This window comes from Phyllostomus discolor, chromosome 5, assembly GCF_004126475.2.
Source record: "Phyllostomus discolor isolate MPI-MPIP mPhyDis1 chromosome 5, mPhyDis1.pri.v3, whole genome shotgun sequence".
NCBI classification, from domain to species: Eukaryota; Metazoa; Chordata; class Mammalia; order Chiroptera; family Phyllostomidae; genus Phyllostomus; species Phyllostomus discolor.
Window position 1 is genome coordinate 102841171 of NC_040907.2, and position 18663 is coordinate 102859833.

An 18663-nucleotide genomic window follows, 5' to 3' on the forward strand; every position below is an offset into this window, starting at 1 on the left:
CACCCTCGTAAGCACTGTTTCCATCCTAGTCACAGTCATTTCTGTCCCTACAGAAGGAACCATGACTCTCTGGTAATAATTTTTTTCTTTATAGAGTAATTTCATCCTCCAAGTTTGCATCATTAAACAGCATATCAGTAAACAGCATAGTTTACTTTTACTGGTTTTTTGGGGGTTTGTTTTTCACTGTGCCTTTTAATCTTCAAATAAACAATTTTTTTCTCTGCCCATCTTTCCCCTACCATCTTTACACTTAATATGTTTAAAAAACTAAGTATATGTTGTGTAGTTTCTCATGTTCTGGACTTCATGGATTCCACTGCAGTCCTATGTACAGTTCTTCAGGCATCTCTGTCCTCTGTATTTCCTATAAATTGATACAGAGAAATAGCACTAGAACTCTGTGATGATGGAACTAATCTGTATATGAACTGTCCAATGTGCTTATTTGTGGCTGTTGAGCGCTTTTAATGTCTAATGAGACAGAAGAAATAAATTTTTAATTTTAAGTTTTATTTCATCTTAATTAGAATTTAAATAACCACATGGTTGTAGCTACCTTAAAGACAGCACCACATCTGGAAGTTTGGATTTAGGTTTGATTTTTATTTTCAGCAAGGCTACTTCTTAGGTGGTGGTGTTCTTTCATTAGGAGGCACATAAAGTTATCTATTTTAAAAGCTGTTGACCCTCAGTGCCTCAATCCATTAATTTATAAGGATATAAAATGGTGATATTCTGTTTAAATTTCTCTCTAGTGTTTATTAGCTAGAATACTTCTATAAAGAGAAACTTCCCTTCATCTACTGTTTGGTTGCCCAGTTCCATATAAGCAGGATAAATGCTTGATTCCTCTTAACGGTTTTCAGGATGATTCTCCAAAGGTGACTTTTCTTTTTTTTTTTTTAAGTATCATTTTGAACTCACAAATTTAAATATAGATGAGTGTTTCCTTCCACTGTACTTGTTATCCTTACTGATGCTCAGGTTTATTTCATCTGTGGCCAGCAAGAGTCTTCATGTTGGTCCCTGTGTTCTTTTGACATGATCCTTCTGGTCCTTGAGTGCTTTGTTGCTCTCTGAAATGATAAGGTATTCGTTATCCGTCACATTGTCTTGTTGCTGATGCCACACATGAAGCAGTCAAGAAATGAGCTGATTTATTTCAGTGCAAAATGGTATTTCAGCATCACAATCTAGACATGGGAATATTCATTGCTACAGGTTGGTCATTGTTTCTAGACCATTTCAGTGACCAAATTTAGGAGGATTTATACAGATATTTCCAATTCAGATTCAGAGAACTACAGGGTTTTTATTTAACCTCTTCCATCTGATATTTGTAATTCTGTTTTTCCACTGAAGAAACTATTCCCTGTTTGGTGAAATTAGAAAACTGTATAATTATTCATTTGCTTTATTTGGCACATTATACATACTAGTGTCAGCATATTACACATTACTATTAATATGATTATTAAAACAGTTAAAGTTTTTTTCTCATATGTTCTCCCATTTCTCTTTTTAAAAGTGGCTTCTGATTTTTTCCATGTCCTAGAACTGTTATTATCTGTATTATTATTATTATTATTACCTGATGGGTGTGAGTGGTATCTTAGGGTGGTTTTGATTTGCCTTTCCTTGATGGCTGATAATATCAGGCAACTTCTCATCTGTGCTTGTTGGCCATTTCTATATATTATTTGAAGAAATGTCTATATCATTTGCCTATTTAAAAAATTGGATTATTTATCTTTTTATCACTGAGTTGTAAAAGTAGTTTATATATTCAGGATAGAAGTTCCTTATCAAATATATGATTTACAAATATCTTCTCCCAGTCTGTAGCTTCTCTTGTCTGTGCCCTTTGAAGCATGAAGGTTTAAATTTTAATGAAGTCCCAGTCTATCTGTATTTTTGATGTTGTGTGTTTGGTATCATATTTAAGAAACCATTGCCAAATCCAAGATTATGGAGATTTACTCCTAAGAGTTTTATAATTTAGCTCTTATATTAAGATCTTCAGTTTATTTTGAGTTAATTTTTGTATTTGGTGTGAGATGAACCCAGCTTTATTCTTTTCATGTGGAGCTCCAGTTGTTCTAGCACCGTTTATTGAAAAGACTGTTCCTTCCCCGCTGCCTTGTCTTAGTACCCTGGGCAAAAAATCATTTGAGCATAGAAATATGGGTTTATCTGTGGTCTCTTTAAGTATATTTCATCGATCTATGTGTCTTTATGGCAGCATAATCCTGTTTTGGTTTCCATTGTTTCATAGTAAGTTTTGAAATCACAAATTGTGAATCTTCCAACTTTGTTGTTCTTTTTCAAGATTTTTTTCTTCTATTTTGGATCTCTTGGGTTTTCCATGTTTTAGGACCAGCTTGACCATTTCTGCAAAACAGCCAGCGGGGATTCTGATAGGGATTGTATTAAATCTATAGGTCACTTTGTGTAGTATTGCTGTCTTAACAATACGGTATTGAATGTACCGACCCATTAACATAGGATGCTTTTCTATTTATTTGGATCTGAAATGTCTTTGAAGAATGTTTTATAGTTATCAGAGTAGAAGCTTTGTACTTTTGTTGATTTGCACCTTACTCTTTTGATGCTATTGTAAAAGGGACTATTTTCTCATTTTCATTTTTAGATTGTTCATTGACAATGTATAGAAATGTTTTATTATTCTATATTAATTTAGTATTTTACAACCTTGCTGAATTCATTTATTCTGATAGTTTTTCAGTGGATTTCTTAGGATTTTCTGTTTACCAGATTATATTATCTGTGAATAGAAACGTATTCCTTTTTAAACTGGATGTCTTTAATTTCATTTTCTTGTCTAATTGCCCTGCCTAGAATATCCAGGTGAATGTTAAAAGAGAAGTGAGAGAAGGCATCCTTGTCGTGTTCCTGATCTTAGAGAGAAAGGTCTCAGTCTTTCACCATTAAATGTGATGCTAGCTGTGAGCTTTTAAATGAATGTCCTTTTTTACTTTAAGTTTTCCTCTATTCCTGGCTTATTGAGAGCTTTTAATAGAGGTTCTTTCTTTCTTTATTTTTTTAATTTGTTTGTTCCAATTTGGTTTCCCTAAGTCAATTACTAATCTTAATGAAATAAAGATTACCTGGGAAGAGTTTACCTACAGAACTTCTGGGCATAAAATAGATATGTGCAGTGAATGCTTAGTTAGTGATTGTAGGCATAAAGGAATGAGTACATGAACAAGTTTCCTTTTGCATTCATTGTAATCATGCTAGCCTCGAGGGTACTCTTTGAAAGTGACATTGTGTATGAAAAACATGGTTCATAACCAAAATATAATTCAGGTAAAAATTCAGACCTATGTAATATTTACATAAGTGTGGTTTTGAGGCCTTGTCAGTGAATGTTGTGGACTGTTTTATGTCAGGTTCCCCAGGAAACAGACTCTGAAATGGAGAGTTTATACAAGACTTTATTCTGTATTTGAGAGGTGCACCTGTGTATACTAGATGATCTGGCGTATCTGAGACTTGGAACTTCTTCAGTACGCTTCACAGTTATGCTCATATAAGACATTCTGTTTTTGTCAGAATATTATCATTGGTCAAAGGAATTAAGTTTTCAAACAGCAACAGTATGTCTGGAGTAGCAAATAGTAACATCAAATTTCTAAAAATTCTGTTTAACTGCATTGCTTTAAGAACACTAAAAGACTTTGAAAATCAGTGGAATTAGTAAATAACTGTTTACTTACGAGGTCATTGGCCTGATAGGACGTCCCCCATCCACTTTAATTAAGTGCTGATGTTTCTACATAAGGTTATGAACAGTATCAGAGATTGTTTCGTGACTGGGAAGTGGGAAGAGGATAAAGATGCAGCCAAGATCTTAGCAGAAGATGGTAAGTAAAGGGATATATTCTTCAGAGAAGACTACCTTCTCTTTATTTTCTTCTACATGTTTTTTTTTCCATGTTCATTTTTTCTGATACCCTTTTTACTTTTTTCTTTTTTTAAATATATTTTATTGATTATGCTATTGCAGTTGTCCCGTTTTCCCCCCTTTACTCCCTTCCACCCTGTATACCCTCACCCACCCATATCCCCCCCTTAGTCATGTCCATGTGTCATACTTATAAGTTCTTTAGCTTCTACATTTCCCATACTATTCTTACCCTCCCCCTATCTATTTTCAACCTACAATCTATGCCACTTATTCTCTGTACCTTTTCCCCCCTCTCCTCCTCCCACTCCCCTGTTGCTAACCCTCCATGTGCTCTCCATTTCTGTGGTTCTGTTCCTCTTCTAGTTGTTTGCTTAGTTTCTTTTGGTTTTGCTTTAGGTGTGGTTCTTAATAATTGTGAGTTTGCTGTCCTTTTACTATACATGTTTTTTCTTTATCTTCTTTTCTTAGATAAGTCCCTTTAACATTTCATAAAATAAGAGCTTGGTGATGATGAACACCTTTAACTTGACCTTATCTCAGAAGCGCTTTCTCTGCCCTTCCATTCTAAATGAAAGCTTTGCTGGATAGAGTAATCTGGGATATAGGTCCTTGTCTTTCATGACTTGGAATACTTCTTTCCAGCCCCTTCTTGCCTGGAAGGTCTCTTTTGAGAAATCAGCTGACATTCTGATGGGAACTCCTTTGTAGGTTACTGTCCCCTTATCTCTTGGTGCTTCTAGGATTCTCTCCTTCATTTTTACCTTGAGTAATGTAATTATGATGTGCCTTGGTGTGTTTCTTCTTGGGTCCAACTTCTTTGGGGTTCTCTGAGCTTCCTGGATTTCCTGGAAGTCTATTTCCTTTGCCAGATTGGGGAAGTTCTCCTTTATTATTTGTTCAAATATGTGTTCAATCTGTTGCTTTTCCCCTTCCCCTTTTGGTACCCCTATAATTCGGATGTTGGAACATTTAAAGATGTCCTGGAGGTTCCTAACCTTCTCCTCATTTTTTTGAATTCTTATTTCTTCATTCTTTCCTGTTTGGTTGTTTTTTTCTTCCTTCTGGTCCACTCTATTGTTTTGAGTCCCAGTTTCCTTCCCATCACTATTGTTTCTCCGTGCATCTTCCTTCATCTCTTTTATGGTAACCTGCATTTTTTCATCTAATTTGTGCCCAAAATCAACCAATTCTGTGAGCTTCCTGATCACCAGTGTTTTGAACTATGCATCTGATAGGTTAGCTATCTCTTGGTCACTCAAAAGGATGAGTCCTGGGGCCTTGATCTGTTCTTCTGTTTGAGACATGTCTCTCTCTCTCTCTCTCTCTCTCTCTCTCTTTTTTTTATTTTTTGGTCTGGTTGCCCCATGTTACGGTGAGGGGCGGAGCCTTAGGTGTTCTCTAGGGCTGGGCACCCCAGTCGCTAGATTGTGACGTTGTATGTGGGGGCGGGAGGGAACAGTGGTGGTAGCCCCGTTCTCCTGGAACCTCAGTCCCTTCTCTGGGATCCTGGGTTGTGCACTCTTCCCGGCTCCACAATCGCCGCCTCACTGGGTCCGCCAGCTGCCGCTTGTGTACTCAGGGTCCACCTGCTGCAATCTTGTGCACCCCAGATGCCTTATGCTCTCCCAGTTGCCTTATGCACCCAGTTCTCCCTGTTCTCCACGCAGCACGACCCTCGCCCAGCTGCTCCTCTCCGCCTCTCCTACTGGTCTGGATGAATGGGTCTACTCTTCAACTTATTGGCTGTCCGACTTCCATTCAGATAAATTCTCTGGCAGTTCTGGGTGTTATTCTGCCTCTAAATTGTTGTTGTTCTAATCTTGGTTGTGCATGCAAGTACGGTGTGTCCACCTATGCCTCCATCTTGCCGGAAGTCCTCTTCTACATGTTTAATGGATGAAGAAAATAATTGTAAAATGTTTGGGAGACACTGACAAGTGTTATGGATAATATTTTGGTTCTTTCTTGCATGGTGACCTTATTTTTTCCCCCAGGTTAAATGACTTATTAGATATGGACAGTGAAGAAAACTGGGAAATGTTTCATAAATTGTGTATTTGTTAAAAATAGATTTGTGTGTGTGTGAAAAATGTACTCAAATAATATGTACGTTTTTTCTTTTTAATGATAAGGTAGTATATATTATGAAACACTAGAATAAAAACATAATATCATACCATAATTTGTATCATCTATTAAAAAAACCTTTAATTAACCTTTCGAATCATTTACAAGTGTTATAGAGATATATGTGTGTGTAGATAAATAAATTTTTCTACTTATCATATGTCATACAGTCAAATATTTTTTTGAAGATTGTATTTATGATTGAAGCATTATAATTTAATTCATAGTTTTATTGTTTGTCGTATAAACAATTTACTTTGCCCGTATTCTAAATAATGCTACACAGGACCACCTTGATACAACTCTTGAATCACATTTTTTATTTTCATAAGACAGATTTATTAAAGTGAGAATTGTGACATAGACATTCTTTTTTGTCACATTATTTGGAGCAACCTCTTTTTAATGGCTATATGTTCTGTTGATGGGCCATCACTTAACAGTTAACTGTCATTCAACATTCAGTTTTTTATTTACACATAAAGTCACAGTGAACATTCTTAATAATTTGTGGCAATATCCTGTAGAGCAGATATTTAGAAATGGATTTACTCTCCCAGTCAAGATGGCAGCATAGGTAAACATGACTAACCTCCTTGCACAATCCTCAGAATTACAACTAACATACAGAACAACCATTACCCAGATCCATTAGAAATTGAGTTGAATGGAAGACTGAAAACTATGGAATTAAAGAAACTATATCCACCCAGACTAGTAGGATGGGTGGACACGTGAAATGGGCTGGTCATATATCTATGTGTGATGGATAAAACTTTAGGAGGGATATCCCAGGAGCTAGGAGTCCCAGCCCCACACTAGGACCCGCAGCCCAGGGTTCCAGTGCCATAGGTAAATCCCCCTAAGTCCTGGCTGCAAACACCAGCAAGGATTGAGTCAGTGGAAGAAACCTCTGGAGTTCCAAGCAGTTCCTCTTAAAGAATCCACACATGGACTTACACAGGCTCATTCCCTCTGAGCTCCAGCACTGGGGAGTAGCTTGAAAGGCACCAGAAGCATACAGGGAGGAACTGAAGTGTCTGGCATCAAGGCGAGAGCTGGGGCATGGCTTTCTCCCAGACTGGAAGGCAGACAGAGGCCATTGTCCCCTTTCTGTACCCACCCCCCCCGCCTACAGAGCCACAGAGCCAGCAGGCTGGTACCATATCTGAGACTCCATCACCTCGCTAACACTGTTTGCCCCACCCTGAAGATCTCCAGAGACTCCCTCCTACCCAAATTACCTGCACACGTGAACTGTTAAAGTGACTTTCCATATGAATCCCTGGTCTTGGCTCATGCTTCAGAACACCACAGATCCTCTCAAACAAGCAACAGCCAGCCTCAGTGAGCCCCCAGCCCCTTGTACCTCTCACTAAGTGGCCCCAGGCCTGGCACTACAGCAGGCAGCCTGGATTCACAGCTTAGCCTCACCTGGGAATTTCCCAGCCCAGTATAAGTAGCAACCTTCTGAGACTGCTTCACAGCTCATGCAGGGTGGGCACAGGCAGAAACAGGTGGGGGCTGACCTTGGCTTGCACCGCCCAGGAAACTCCAGAGCCTGCACAACCAGTGGACAGCTACAGACCACGGTGTTGCACCACCTTGCTGGCCCTGCACAGCTGATCCTCCATGGAGAGTGGAGGTTGGAGGGGTCACAGTCAGTTCTTGCAGCTGACTGGCCTGGGTAAGCCCCTCCCATTGACCTGCCAACAACAGCAAAGGCTAGAAGGGCTTGGCAAGAAACATACAAAATCACGAAAAGCAGGGACAAAAAACAATGTATTTTTTGTTTCTGACTAACTCTTTTTTGTTTTTTCCTATTTCCCATAATTTTATTTTTATGGCATTTTTTTGTTGTTATTTAAATACAGTTGTCTCCTTTTCCCCCTCACCACTCCCCCCTTGCCACCTCCATCCCTACTTCACACCCTTAGTCTTACCACTCTTTGGCTTTGTCCATGTGTCCTTTATACATGTTCCTTTATACATGTATCCTTTATATACTATCATGTCATCTGCAAACAATGACAGTTTTGCTTCCTCTTTTGCAATTTGGATGCATTTTATTTCTTGTCTGATTGCTGTGGGTAGGCCTTCTAATACTATGTTGAACAGGAGTGGTGAGAGTGGGCGTCCTGTCTTGTTCCTCATCTTAGTGGGAAAGCTTTTAGTTTTTGTCATTGAGTATGATGTTGGCTGTAGATCTCTCCTATATAGCCTTTGTTATGTTGAGGAGTGCTCCATCTATTCCCACTTTGCTGAGTGTTTTTATCACAAATGGGTGCTATACCTTATCAAAAGTTTTTTCTGCATCTATTGCTATGATCATGCAATTTTTGTCTTTCCTTTTGTTTATGTGATGTATTAACATTTATTGATTTGTGAATATTGTACCATCCTTGCATCCCTGTGATGCATCCCATTTGGTCATGGTGTATGATCTTTTTAATGTATTGCTGGATGTGGTTTGCCAATATTTTGTGGAGGATTTTAGTATCTATGTTCATCAGTAGTATTGGCCTCACGTTTTCTTTCTTTGTTGTGTCTTTAACTGGTTTTGGGATTAGGATGATGCTGGCTTCATAAAAAGAGTTTGGGAGTCTTTTATCTTCTTGGATTTGTAGTCTGTGAAGGATAGGGGTTAGCTCTTCCTTAAATGTTTTGTAAAATTCTCGTGTGAAACCGTCCAGTCCGTGGCTTTTGTGTGCCTGGAGGTTTTTGATTACTGCTTCAATTTTGTCAACTGTTATACAGTTGACATACAGTTTTGGAAGATTATATTTTTCTAGAAATTTGTCCATTTCACCTAGGTTTTCAAATTTCTTGGCATATAGTTCTTCATAATAATATCTTGCAATCCTTTGTATTTCTGTGATATCAGTTGTAATCTGGAGAAGATTTTCAGTGTTTTTGAGTTTTTATCTTGAGGTTGGTTTCTACTTTCAGGTCCTTGTGGTCTGAGAAAAATGCTGGATATGATTTCAGTTTTCTGGAATATGTTGAGGCTTGTTTTGTGTCCCATCGTGTAGTCTATCTCTGAAAATGTTCCATGTGCATTTGAAAGGAATGTGTATTTTGCCTCTTTGGGATGAATGTTTCTATATATCAGTTAAGTCCATTTGATCGGGCATTGTTCAATGATGCAATATCATGTTGATTTTTTTTTTGGAAGATCTATCCATTTTTGATAGTGGGGTGTTAAATTCCCCTTTTAATGGCTCTTTTGTATGCTGTTGAGGTCCTCACTAAGTTCCTTGAGCATCCTTATAACCAGTGTTTTGAACTCTGCATCTGATAGCTTATCTCCCTTTTGTTTAGTTCTTTTTATGAAAATTTTTTAAAATATTTTTTTAATAGTTTTTTTAAAGATTTTATTTATTTTATTTTTAGAGAGGGAAGGGAGGGGGGGAGAGAGAGAGAGAGAGAGAGAGAGGGAGAGAGAGAGAGGGAGGGAGGGAGGGAGGGAGGGAGAGAGAGAGAGAAAAACAGAAACATCAATGTGCGGTTGCTGGGGGTTATGGCCTGCAACCCAGGAATGTACCCTGGCTGGGAATCGAACCTGGGACACTTTGGTTCCCAGCCCGCGCTCAATCCACTGAGCTACGCCAGCCAGGGCTCTTTTTCTGAAATTTTTATCTATTTCATTTGGGTCATGTTTCTTTGTGTCCTCATTTTGGCAGCCTCCCTGTTTTTGTTTCTATGTATTAGGTGGAGATGCCATGACTCCCTTGTCGTGGTAGTTTTGGCTTAATGTAGTAGGTATCTTGTAGGGTCCAGTGGTACAACCTCCCCTATCAGCGAAGTTGCATACTCAGGCTGTGCCTTTTGTGTGGTCTGAGTACACCCTCCTTTTGTAGTTGAGCCTTCATTGTTCTCGACAATTCAATAGAAGGGACTTTCCCAGGCCAGTCAGCTGCAAGAACTGACTGTGACCCCTCCAACCTCCACTCTCCATGGAGGATCAGCTGTGCAGGGCCAGCAAGGTGGTGCAACACCGTGGTCTGTAGCTGTCCACTGGTTGTGCAGGCTCTGGAGTTTCCTGGGCGGTGCAAGCCAAGGTCAGCCCCCACCTGTTTCTGCCTGTGCCCACCCTGCATGAGCTGTGAAGCAGTCTCAGAAGGTTGCTACTTATACTGGGCTGGGAAATTCCCAGGTGAGGCTAAGCTGTGAATCCAGGCTGCCTGCTGTAGTGCCAGGCCTGGGGCCACTTAGTGAGAGGTACAAGGGGCTGGGGGCTCACTGAGGCTGGCTGTTGCTTGTTTGAGAGGATCTGTGGTGTTCTGAAGCATGAGCCAAGACCAGGGATTCATATGGAAAGTCACTTTAACAGTTCACGTGTGCAGGTAATTTGGGTAGGAGGGAGTCTCTGGAGATCTTCAGGGTGGGGCAAACAGTGTTAGCGAGGTGATGGAGTCTCAGATATGGTACCAGCCTGCTGGCTCTGTGGCTCTGTAGGCGGGGGGGTGGGTACAGAAAGGGGACAATGGCCTCTGTCTGCCTTCCAGTCTGGGAGAAAGCCATGCCCCAGCTCTCGCCTTGATGCCAGACACTTCAGTTCCTCCCTGTATGCTTCTGGTGCCTTTCAAGCTACTCCCCAGTGCTGGAGCTCAGAGGGAATGAGCCTGTGTAAGTCCATGTGTGGATTCTTTAAGAGGAACTGCTTGGAACTCCAGAGGTTTCTTCCGCTGACTCAATTCCCACTGGTTTCTGCTTCCACGAACTAGAACCCTGGTCTTGGAGTCCTGATGTGGGGCTGTAACTCCTCACTCCTGAGATAGCCCTCCCAAATTTTTATGTAGCATGTGTGGATGTGAGACCAGCCTATTACATGTTTCTTCCCCTCATAATAGTCTGGATAGATGTATTTTTTTTTTAATTCTGTAGTTATCTGAGTTTCATTCAACTTGATTTCTGATGGTTCTGAGTGATGGTTCTATATTTTAGTTGTGATTTTGAAATGATTATGCAAGGAGCTAATCTATATCTACCTATACTGCCATCTTGACCTGGAGTTCCTAACACCATACTCACAATTTCAAGCTATTTGAGTTTGTTCTGATTTGCTTTATTACCCACATATGTCCTGTCTTTGTAGATGTAAAGTAGATGTATTCTGCTGCTGTTGGGTATAGTGTTCTACATGTATCAGTTTGATTCTGATGGGTTGACTGTTCAGATCTTGCATGTCTTTGCTGCTTTTCTGTCTAGTTTTATCAGTTGCTGAGAGGAGGATGTTGAAGTTGCCAGATGAAATTGTAGATTTACTTCCTTTTCTTTCAGCTCTATCATTTTTTGCTTCAATTATTTGAGGTTTTGTTTGGTGCATACACATTTAGGATTGTTACATCTTACTGGTAGATTTATCCTTTTGCCATTATATATTGTGGTCCCTTTGTATTCAGTCAATTTATGAGGGAGGGATTCCAGCCCTAGTGTAATGGGAATGCCTGAACAGCCAATAGCTGACACTAGACAGATGAAGACAGTTGTGGTTTATTAGTTACGCACACTCACAGCCAGAGGGAAAAAGACACCATTACACTGTGCAGGGATTGCATTTGGGAGGCAGGTTTTGTACTTAAAAGAGCACAGGATAACCATTGTTTTTTCCTTGGGAAGATGGATTAGCTTTTTTCAATAAATTCATGGTCTTTTAGCTTGGGGACTAGATGAGGTGCCACTGGTTCAGCTGATAAAGGAACTAGTAGAGTAGGGATATTTTTTCATACGTAAGGAGCATATCTGTCAGGGACCCTATGAGGCTCAAAGATATCAGGGTAGCACATGGAATTTTAACTCTCTTTGGTAATTTTCTTTGCTCTGAAGTTACTTTATAAGATATAAATAGAGCACTTGAGCTTTTTAAAAAGTTGAATTTGTGTGGTATATCTTTCTTTGTCCTTTAACTTTTAGCCTACTTACATATTCAGTTTGAAGTGAGTCTCTTGTAAACTGTGTGTAGCAGAGTTGTGTTTTTTGTGGCACATTTATGCCATTTACATTTAAGGTATTTATGGGTATGTATCTTAAGCCTGATATTTTCTTATTTTTTATTTATTTTTTCTAATGCTAATTCTTGTTTTATTTTTCCTTTTTCTTCTATTTTGATTTGTTTACAGTGTTTTTAGTGTGTAATATTTTGAAAACTCATGAAGATAGTTTAATGTATCCATATTTTTATGTTTTTTGTTTTATCTTTTTTCCTGATAGTCCTAGGTTTTCCTTTTATGATTTCCCTCCTGCCTAAGAACATTTTTATCCATTTTAAAGGGTAGCTATAGCTGTGCTAATGACAAATTCCTGCAGTTTTCCTTTGTCTAAGAATATCTTTATTTCCCAAAAGTATATGGCCTCACCAGATACAGAACTTGTCGTAGATGACAGTTCTTTTTGTTCAGTACCTCCATAATTTCAGAGAAGATATGCTATTAATGGAATTGGTGTGCCCCTACAAGTAATCTGTCATTTCTTCCTGGCTGCTTTGAAGAATTTGTTTTGTCTTTAGTCTTCAGAAGTTTGATTGATGTGGAGTTTATTGGATTTACTGTTTGAGATTTGCTCAGTGAGTTTATGTCTTTTATTAAATTCAAACATTTTGAGTCATTATGTCTTTCAGCCTCAATCTCCTTGTAAGACTTTAATGATATATTTGTTTCTGTTCCACAGGGCCATGAGGCTCTGATCTTTTTTTTTTTTCCCCCTTCAGTGTTGTTTAGACTGTAACTTCTATTGATTGGGCCTCAAGGTTACTGATTCTATCCTCTGTCACTTCTGTTTATTACAGAGTCATCTGGCTAGTTTTTTTTTCTTCTGTTAATTGTATTTTTAGTTCTGTAATTTCCATTTGGTTCTTCAGTTTTTTTCCTGAGGGTTTCCGTTGGTTTTGCTCTTTTAGTATTCCTGGAGTTGATGGTTATATACATACCTGGGAGAAACAAAGGAAACATGTGTACACCATCTTTTCCAGACCAGAATTTTGGTGGTTATTTTTATTGTAACTGTTAAAGGGAGAATTGGCATCTTAATGATAATTGAGTCTTCATTTCCAAATACATGGCAATCTTTATTTGTTCAGAGGGTAATATTAATAATACCTCCTTCACTGGGTCATGTTGAAAAGTGTAGTTAAGACATGTAAAGTACTTTGAGCAGACCCAGGTATGTAAAGCATATAAAAGTGTTAGCTAGTGTTATTTTGTGTGTCCTTTGGTAGCTTATTAAAGCTTTTATAATACTGAGTTAAAGATTAGCACATTTCTTATTTATTTCTAAATATCTTAATTTTATTTCAATGGAATCGTCCCATCTTTTACATTTCCGTTGGCTCTTTGGTTTTTTCACTCTTTCTTATAGGAAAATGTTTTAATACCCTCCTAAAGTTGCCTCCCAGAGGATTTTTACTTGTCTTATTTCTTTTAAGGGTAAGAATCATAACTGAACTTTGAGCTTCAAAAGTGACTGTATGAATGAATGAGCTCTCCATGCGGGCTCAACACTGGTATGGTGTACTAATTCTTTCTAGGTACTATTTTAGGTACTATTCTTTTGTAATCTAAGATTTTCCCCTAGGTATGTCACACAGTTTTGTCATGTTGAGCTTACTGGTGAGACTCATTTTCACATGTGCTGTTATCTAAGCCATGGCTTTTCAAGCCGCTCTTTGAACTTTAGGTTTTGGGGGTCTCACCTACAGGGCCGTGCATAGTACTTACTGTGCACCTCCGATATGGTGTCTGTTACCTATATTGGAAAAATAGCTCTTGGCTATGTGGGATGTTGAAGTAAAGTATGGAAATATAGGTTGGGTTGTAATAAGAAAAAGAAGCCTATGTGAGGGCAGGATTTTTCTGAGTCATGTAGCAGTAGGAATAGTAAAAATGAAGTTTGGGGTGTAGAACATACTCTCCATCTGGTTCTGAGTGGTACTAGAGTGTCACATGCAGAGCCTATTCACAGAGGAGTTATTCGGTTGTTCTTTTCCCAGAGGAGCTGTATGGTGACTTTGAAGACTTGGAAACAGGGGATGTGCACAAGGGAAAATCAGGCCAGGATACTCAGGTATGAATTTGCCATGGTCAGTGTCAGCTACTGGCCCTTGATCTGTGGTCAGTATATTCCAAGAGAGACCTGTTTTAAGAAATCCTAATCTTATTATCTGTGTAGATTAGAGACTGGATGGATTCCTTTCTGAAAACATGGAGGTTGGGGTCAGATCAAAGGTTACTGGTTTATTTGTTATTGATATTTGGACTAATACCTATTACCCCTTCTTATCATTACCCCTTCTTATGATTCTTCAGTCATTGAAAGTTTTAGCTCTTGGGTCACCTTGTTTGTCTCCATCATTCCTTTTGCCATCATTCTGTTCTTAAATCATATGCAGAATCTAATGAAGAAAATTATCTAACTAACAAAATAGAAATAGACTCATAGAGAACAGACTGACAGCTGTTAAGGGTCAGGGGGTTGTAGGCCTGGGTGAAAAAGACAAAGGGATTAAGAAAAGAAAACCTTCATGGACACAGATAATAAATAGTATGGTGATACAGGAAGGAAAGTGTGTTGGGGGCAGGCAGAAGAGGGAAATAAATGGTGATGAAAGGAGACTTGGGATAGTAAAACATACAACACATATAAAGAGATGATGCATTATAGAATTTTACACTTGAAACGTATATAATTTCCATAACCAGTGTCACCCCCAATAAATTCAATTTTAAGAAATGGAAGAAACTACTTGTATCTAAGCAAAAAAAAAAATTTAGTGCCATTTAGAAAAACTAATTCCCTCTTCTCCCTAAGATTTCTTTAGAACAGTATCTGGGCACATCTGAGATTGGGACATTTGCTATTATTTTTTTCATATTTGGCATTTCCAGACAGATTAAGGAATGGCAGTACATGTTATTTATAGCCGAAGGCTGTGTTTTGTTTTGTTTTCATGATGATCATAACTAGATTTTTGTAGCTCAATAGAAGTTTTTTAATGTTTTTTAAGTCTAAAAAGAAAAAAGATCTTCACAAGCTTTTACAATATTTTCTTTTCTGGAAATTTAAGGTTGACGATGTAGAGAAAGAACTTAAAGAAGAAATTGAACCCAGTGCAGAGGAAAGTGTCAAGAAAAAGCATTTGGATAAGAAGAGAAAATTGAAGGAGTTGTTTGATGCGGAATATGATGAAGGAGAAAACACATACTTTGATGATCTTAAAGGGGAAATGCAGAAACAAACACAGGTAAGAAAGCTAAGATCCTATCAGCCTCATTTCAAGGCTATAATACAGTGTAGTGAATACTTAACTGTCTCTAGCTCTCTGCTCCCTGACCTATTTCTGTGCTTCTCAGTAGGACTCCAAGATCAACGTGCAGATGAGTGTGTTTATTCATTCAGTCATCTGTTTCTCTTAGAAATTCACCAGAAAGATATCAGTACCTATTTTTCACCAAGCGTTAAGTACTGAGGAAACAGAAATGGTGAAACATTACTACTACTTTTGAGGGTCTCACAGTATAGTTATTTGAGGCAGTGAGTTTATTTAAATGGCAGTATTGCCTTAGCATTCATATTACTATTTTCTGCAACCATGATCAAATCATCTGAATAAGGAGGTGATTTGTGGCCTATGTGGCTTATGCACACACCGGTGTTCTTAAGGAAAACTTGGTCGGAGTTCAGGGGATATTTTGAGTTAAGGTCAGATGTGGAGATAAAGAGGGCATGTAAAATGCTGAAAGGGAGATAGTTTAGCCCTGTTACCTGGGGATGTTGAACTCACTCTGAAAGACACACAAAGATGTGTATGGAGTCAGTGTGAGTACTTTGATAAATGGGGTTACCAATAATCTCTGTAAGCTGGAGCGTACCTTAATACACCTTCTGCAAGTTAAATGTATAATTTGTGAAAATGTGATCAACATGTTTTATTCAACCTAGGCCTTCATCTAGTCAAAGAAATACCCGTACTGACTGTTCGTTAACATGATGGTTTCAGGTCTATACTGACTTGACAGAAGTGAATGAGAAATGTAAGGCTAGTTCTGAAGTCTTTGCTTTAGGCATTTACAATTTAAAATCACTTAGAACTTTGTGAGCCATTGTAAAGGACTAACCTTTTTGCTCTAAGTGAAATAGGGGCCCTTCGATCAGAGGAGAAATACTTATGGTATAATTACCTTTGAAAGGATTGCTCTGGCAAGAGTTCAGTAAGATGAAAGAAAGATAACTCACACTGGGGGATGGGGAGGTGTGTGGCAGTGGAAGTGAAAGAAAGTATCAAATCCTGGGTTTATATTTTGTTTTAAAAGTACATCACTAGGATTTCCTGGTGGATTGAATGTGGGGTGTGTGAGAGAAAATAAGGATGATTTACTGGAAGAATTGGGTTTTTCTAAGTAAGACAGAAAAATTTCTAGTTGGTATAGGTTTGGGAAGATGAAGTTTAGATCTGTGAGGTTTGGGTTATCTTTCAGACAGTAGAGTGGCAAGTAGTGAGTGAGGAGTTCTGGAGAGAAGTTGGAGCCAGGGACTTAGATCTAGATGCTGCTTAAAGCCATGAGATGGATAGGATGACATGGAAAGTAAATATAGAGACAGGAGAGGAGAGGACCAGTACTGACACTGGGTAGGTACTCCATTATGAGGTTCTGGGAAGAGAGGAAGCATCATCAATGGGTATTGAGCAGTGTTCAGGAGACATCAGAAATCTAAGAGAATATATGGTATGCTGGAAGCCATTGTAGAAGGAAGTGATAAATTACTTCAAATCTCCTTGATATGTTAACTATAATTAAGACAAAATGACCACTGGATTAGAAATGTTGAGCCCTTTAACTGACTTGGTCAGGCACTTTTATGGAGTGTGGATTAAAGTCCATTTCTAAGGAATTTAAGAGAATGGTTGCAGAAGAAATGGAGACTGAAACTACAGAAAACTTTTGTGACACTTTTCTTCAGAAAGAAGCAGAAAAATGGGAACTACTGAAGGAAGTGGAGTCAAAAGAAGGTTTTAAGATGAGAGAACTAACAGGCAAGATTTGTTGGAATAAAGTCCAAGAGTAAATGATATCTAGTGTGCAAATAAAGTTTGATGTTAAATGGATTGATAAGTAATGTGTAACAGCGCCCCAGTAGAACTTCCTGTGATGAGGGAAGTATGTGTTTGAGCTGCACTGGGTTGCAGCCACTAGCCACAGATTGATACCAATCACTTGAAATGTGACCAAGTAACTGAATTTTTAAGTTTCTATTTAATTTTAATTAATTTCAATTTAAAAAGCCATGTGTGGCTACCATATTGAACAGTGTAGAGCTATAATAAAAGGCTAGATTTGGGTGTAAACACCAGTAGAAGGGTTGGCTGTTGAAGATCTTTAGATTGCTTAGCTTTTGAGTAAATTAGGAAAAGCAGCTAAGAATGAGCATGGCCCTGGCCGGTGCGGCTCAGTGGATTGAGCACCGGGCTGCAAACCAAAAGGTGATGGGTTTGATTCCCAGTCAGTGCACGTCTGGTTTTCAGGCCAAGTCCCCAGTAGGGGCCGTGTGAGAGGCAACCACACATTGATGTTTCTCTCCCTCTCTTTCTCCCTCCCTCCCCCTCTCTCTAAAAATAAATAAATGTTTAAATAAAAATGGGGACGAAGAGATTGATTTTGGGTATTTGAAGAAAGGTGAACAAGTTTGAAATAAACTGGGGAAGTTGAGAGTGTTTGCTGACCAGCATTAAGGGGTCCTTTCTGAGTTGCTCACATTTGCTACACCTTGAAGCAACAGAGAAGAAACTTGCTGGGACATACCCTGAACAAACTATGCAGATATAATTCATATTATTTTTTAAGGATAAGGCCTAAATAGTCCTGTTCGTGGTTCCTTTATTTTCAAATTGTTCATTTTTATGTATTAATCTTACATTTATTAAGATAACAGCATTGTGAAGTTTTTTTTAATTTTTTAAAAATTTTTCCTCCCATGCATAGCTTAACCGGGCAGAATTTGAAGATCAAGATGATGAAGCCAGAGTTCAATATGAGGGTTTTCGACCTGGGATGTATGTTCGAATTGAGATAGAGAACGTCCCCTGTGAATTTGTGCTTAACTTTGACCCCCATTACCCAATTATTTTGGGTGGTTTGGGCAATAGTGAGGGCAGTCTTGGATATGTACAGGTAGGTACCGTTTGCTGTGTGATTGAGAATTGAGGTTTTTTTGGACATACTTTCACTGAATAATCTTATTGAAATCTCTTCTCCTCTCAGATGCGTCTGAAGAAACATCGTTGGTATAAGAAAATCCTCAAGTCTCGAGACCCAGTCATTTTTTCTGTAGGGTGGAGGAGATTTCAGACCATCCCACTGTATTATATTGAAGACCATAATGGAAGACAAAGGCTTTTAAAGTACACCCCACAGCACATGCATTGTGGAGCAACCTTTTGGGGTAAAACGTGATGAAGAATAATTTGCTTATAGGTTAATTTAAACCTTTTAGGCTTTATCATTATAGGTTTGCTTTTTTCCTTTTTTGAGATCTCAATTCATAATATTTTTCTCTTTATTTTTGGATTGAAGTATGTATTTAAAACAGATCCCAAATTTTGTGGTTCA

At 38.5% G+C, this 18663-nt stretch overlaps 1 protein-coding gene across 4 annotated transcripts in view; it reads left to right on the top strand.

Moving 5' to 3' along the window:
• BMS1 (BMS1 ribosome biogenesis factor) overlaps positions 1-18663 on the top strand; it is a 50912-nt gene that overhangs the window by 25489 nt on the left and 6760 nt on the right. For all 4 annotated transcript variants that reach the window (XM_028511266.2, XM_036026667.1, XM_036026669.1 and 1 more), the window contains 5 exons: positions 3809-3890; positions 14049-14122; positions 15123-15299; positions 18037-18225; positions 18316-18496. In XM_028511266.2, the coding sequence (XP_028367067.1) occupies positions 3809-3890; positions 14049-14122; positions 15123-15299; positions 18037-18225; positions 18316-18496 (703 nt within the window). The remainder of the gene's footprint in view (positions 1-3808; positions 3891-14048; positions 14123-15122; positions 15300-18036; positions 18226-18315; positions 18497-18663) is intronic.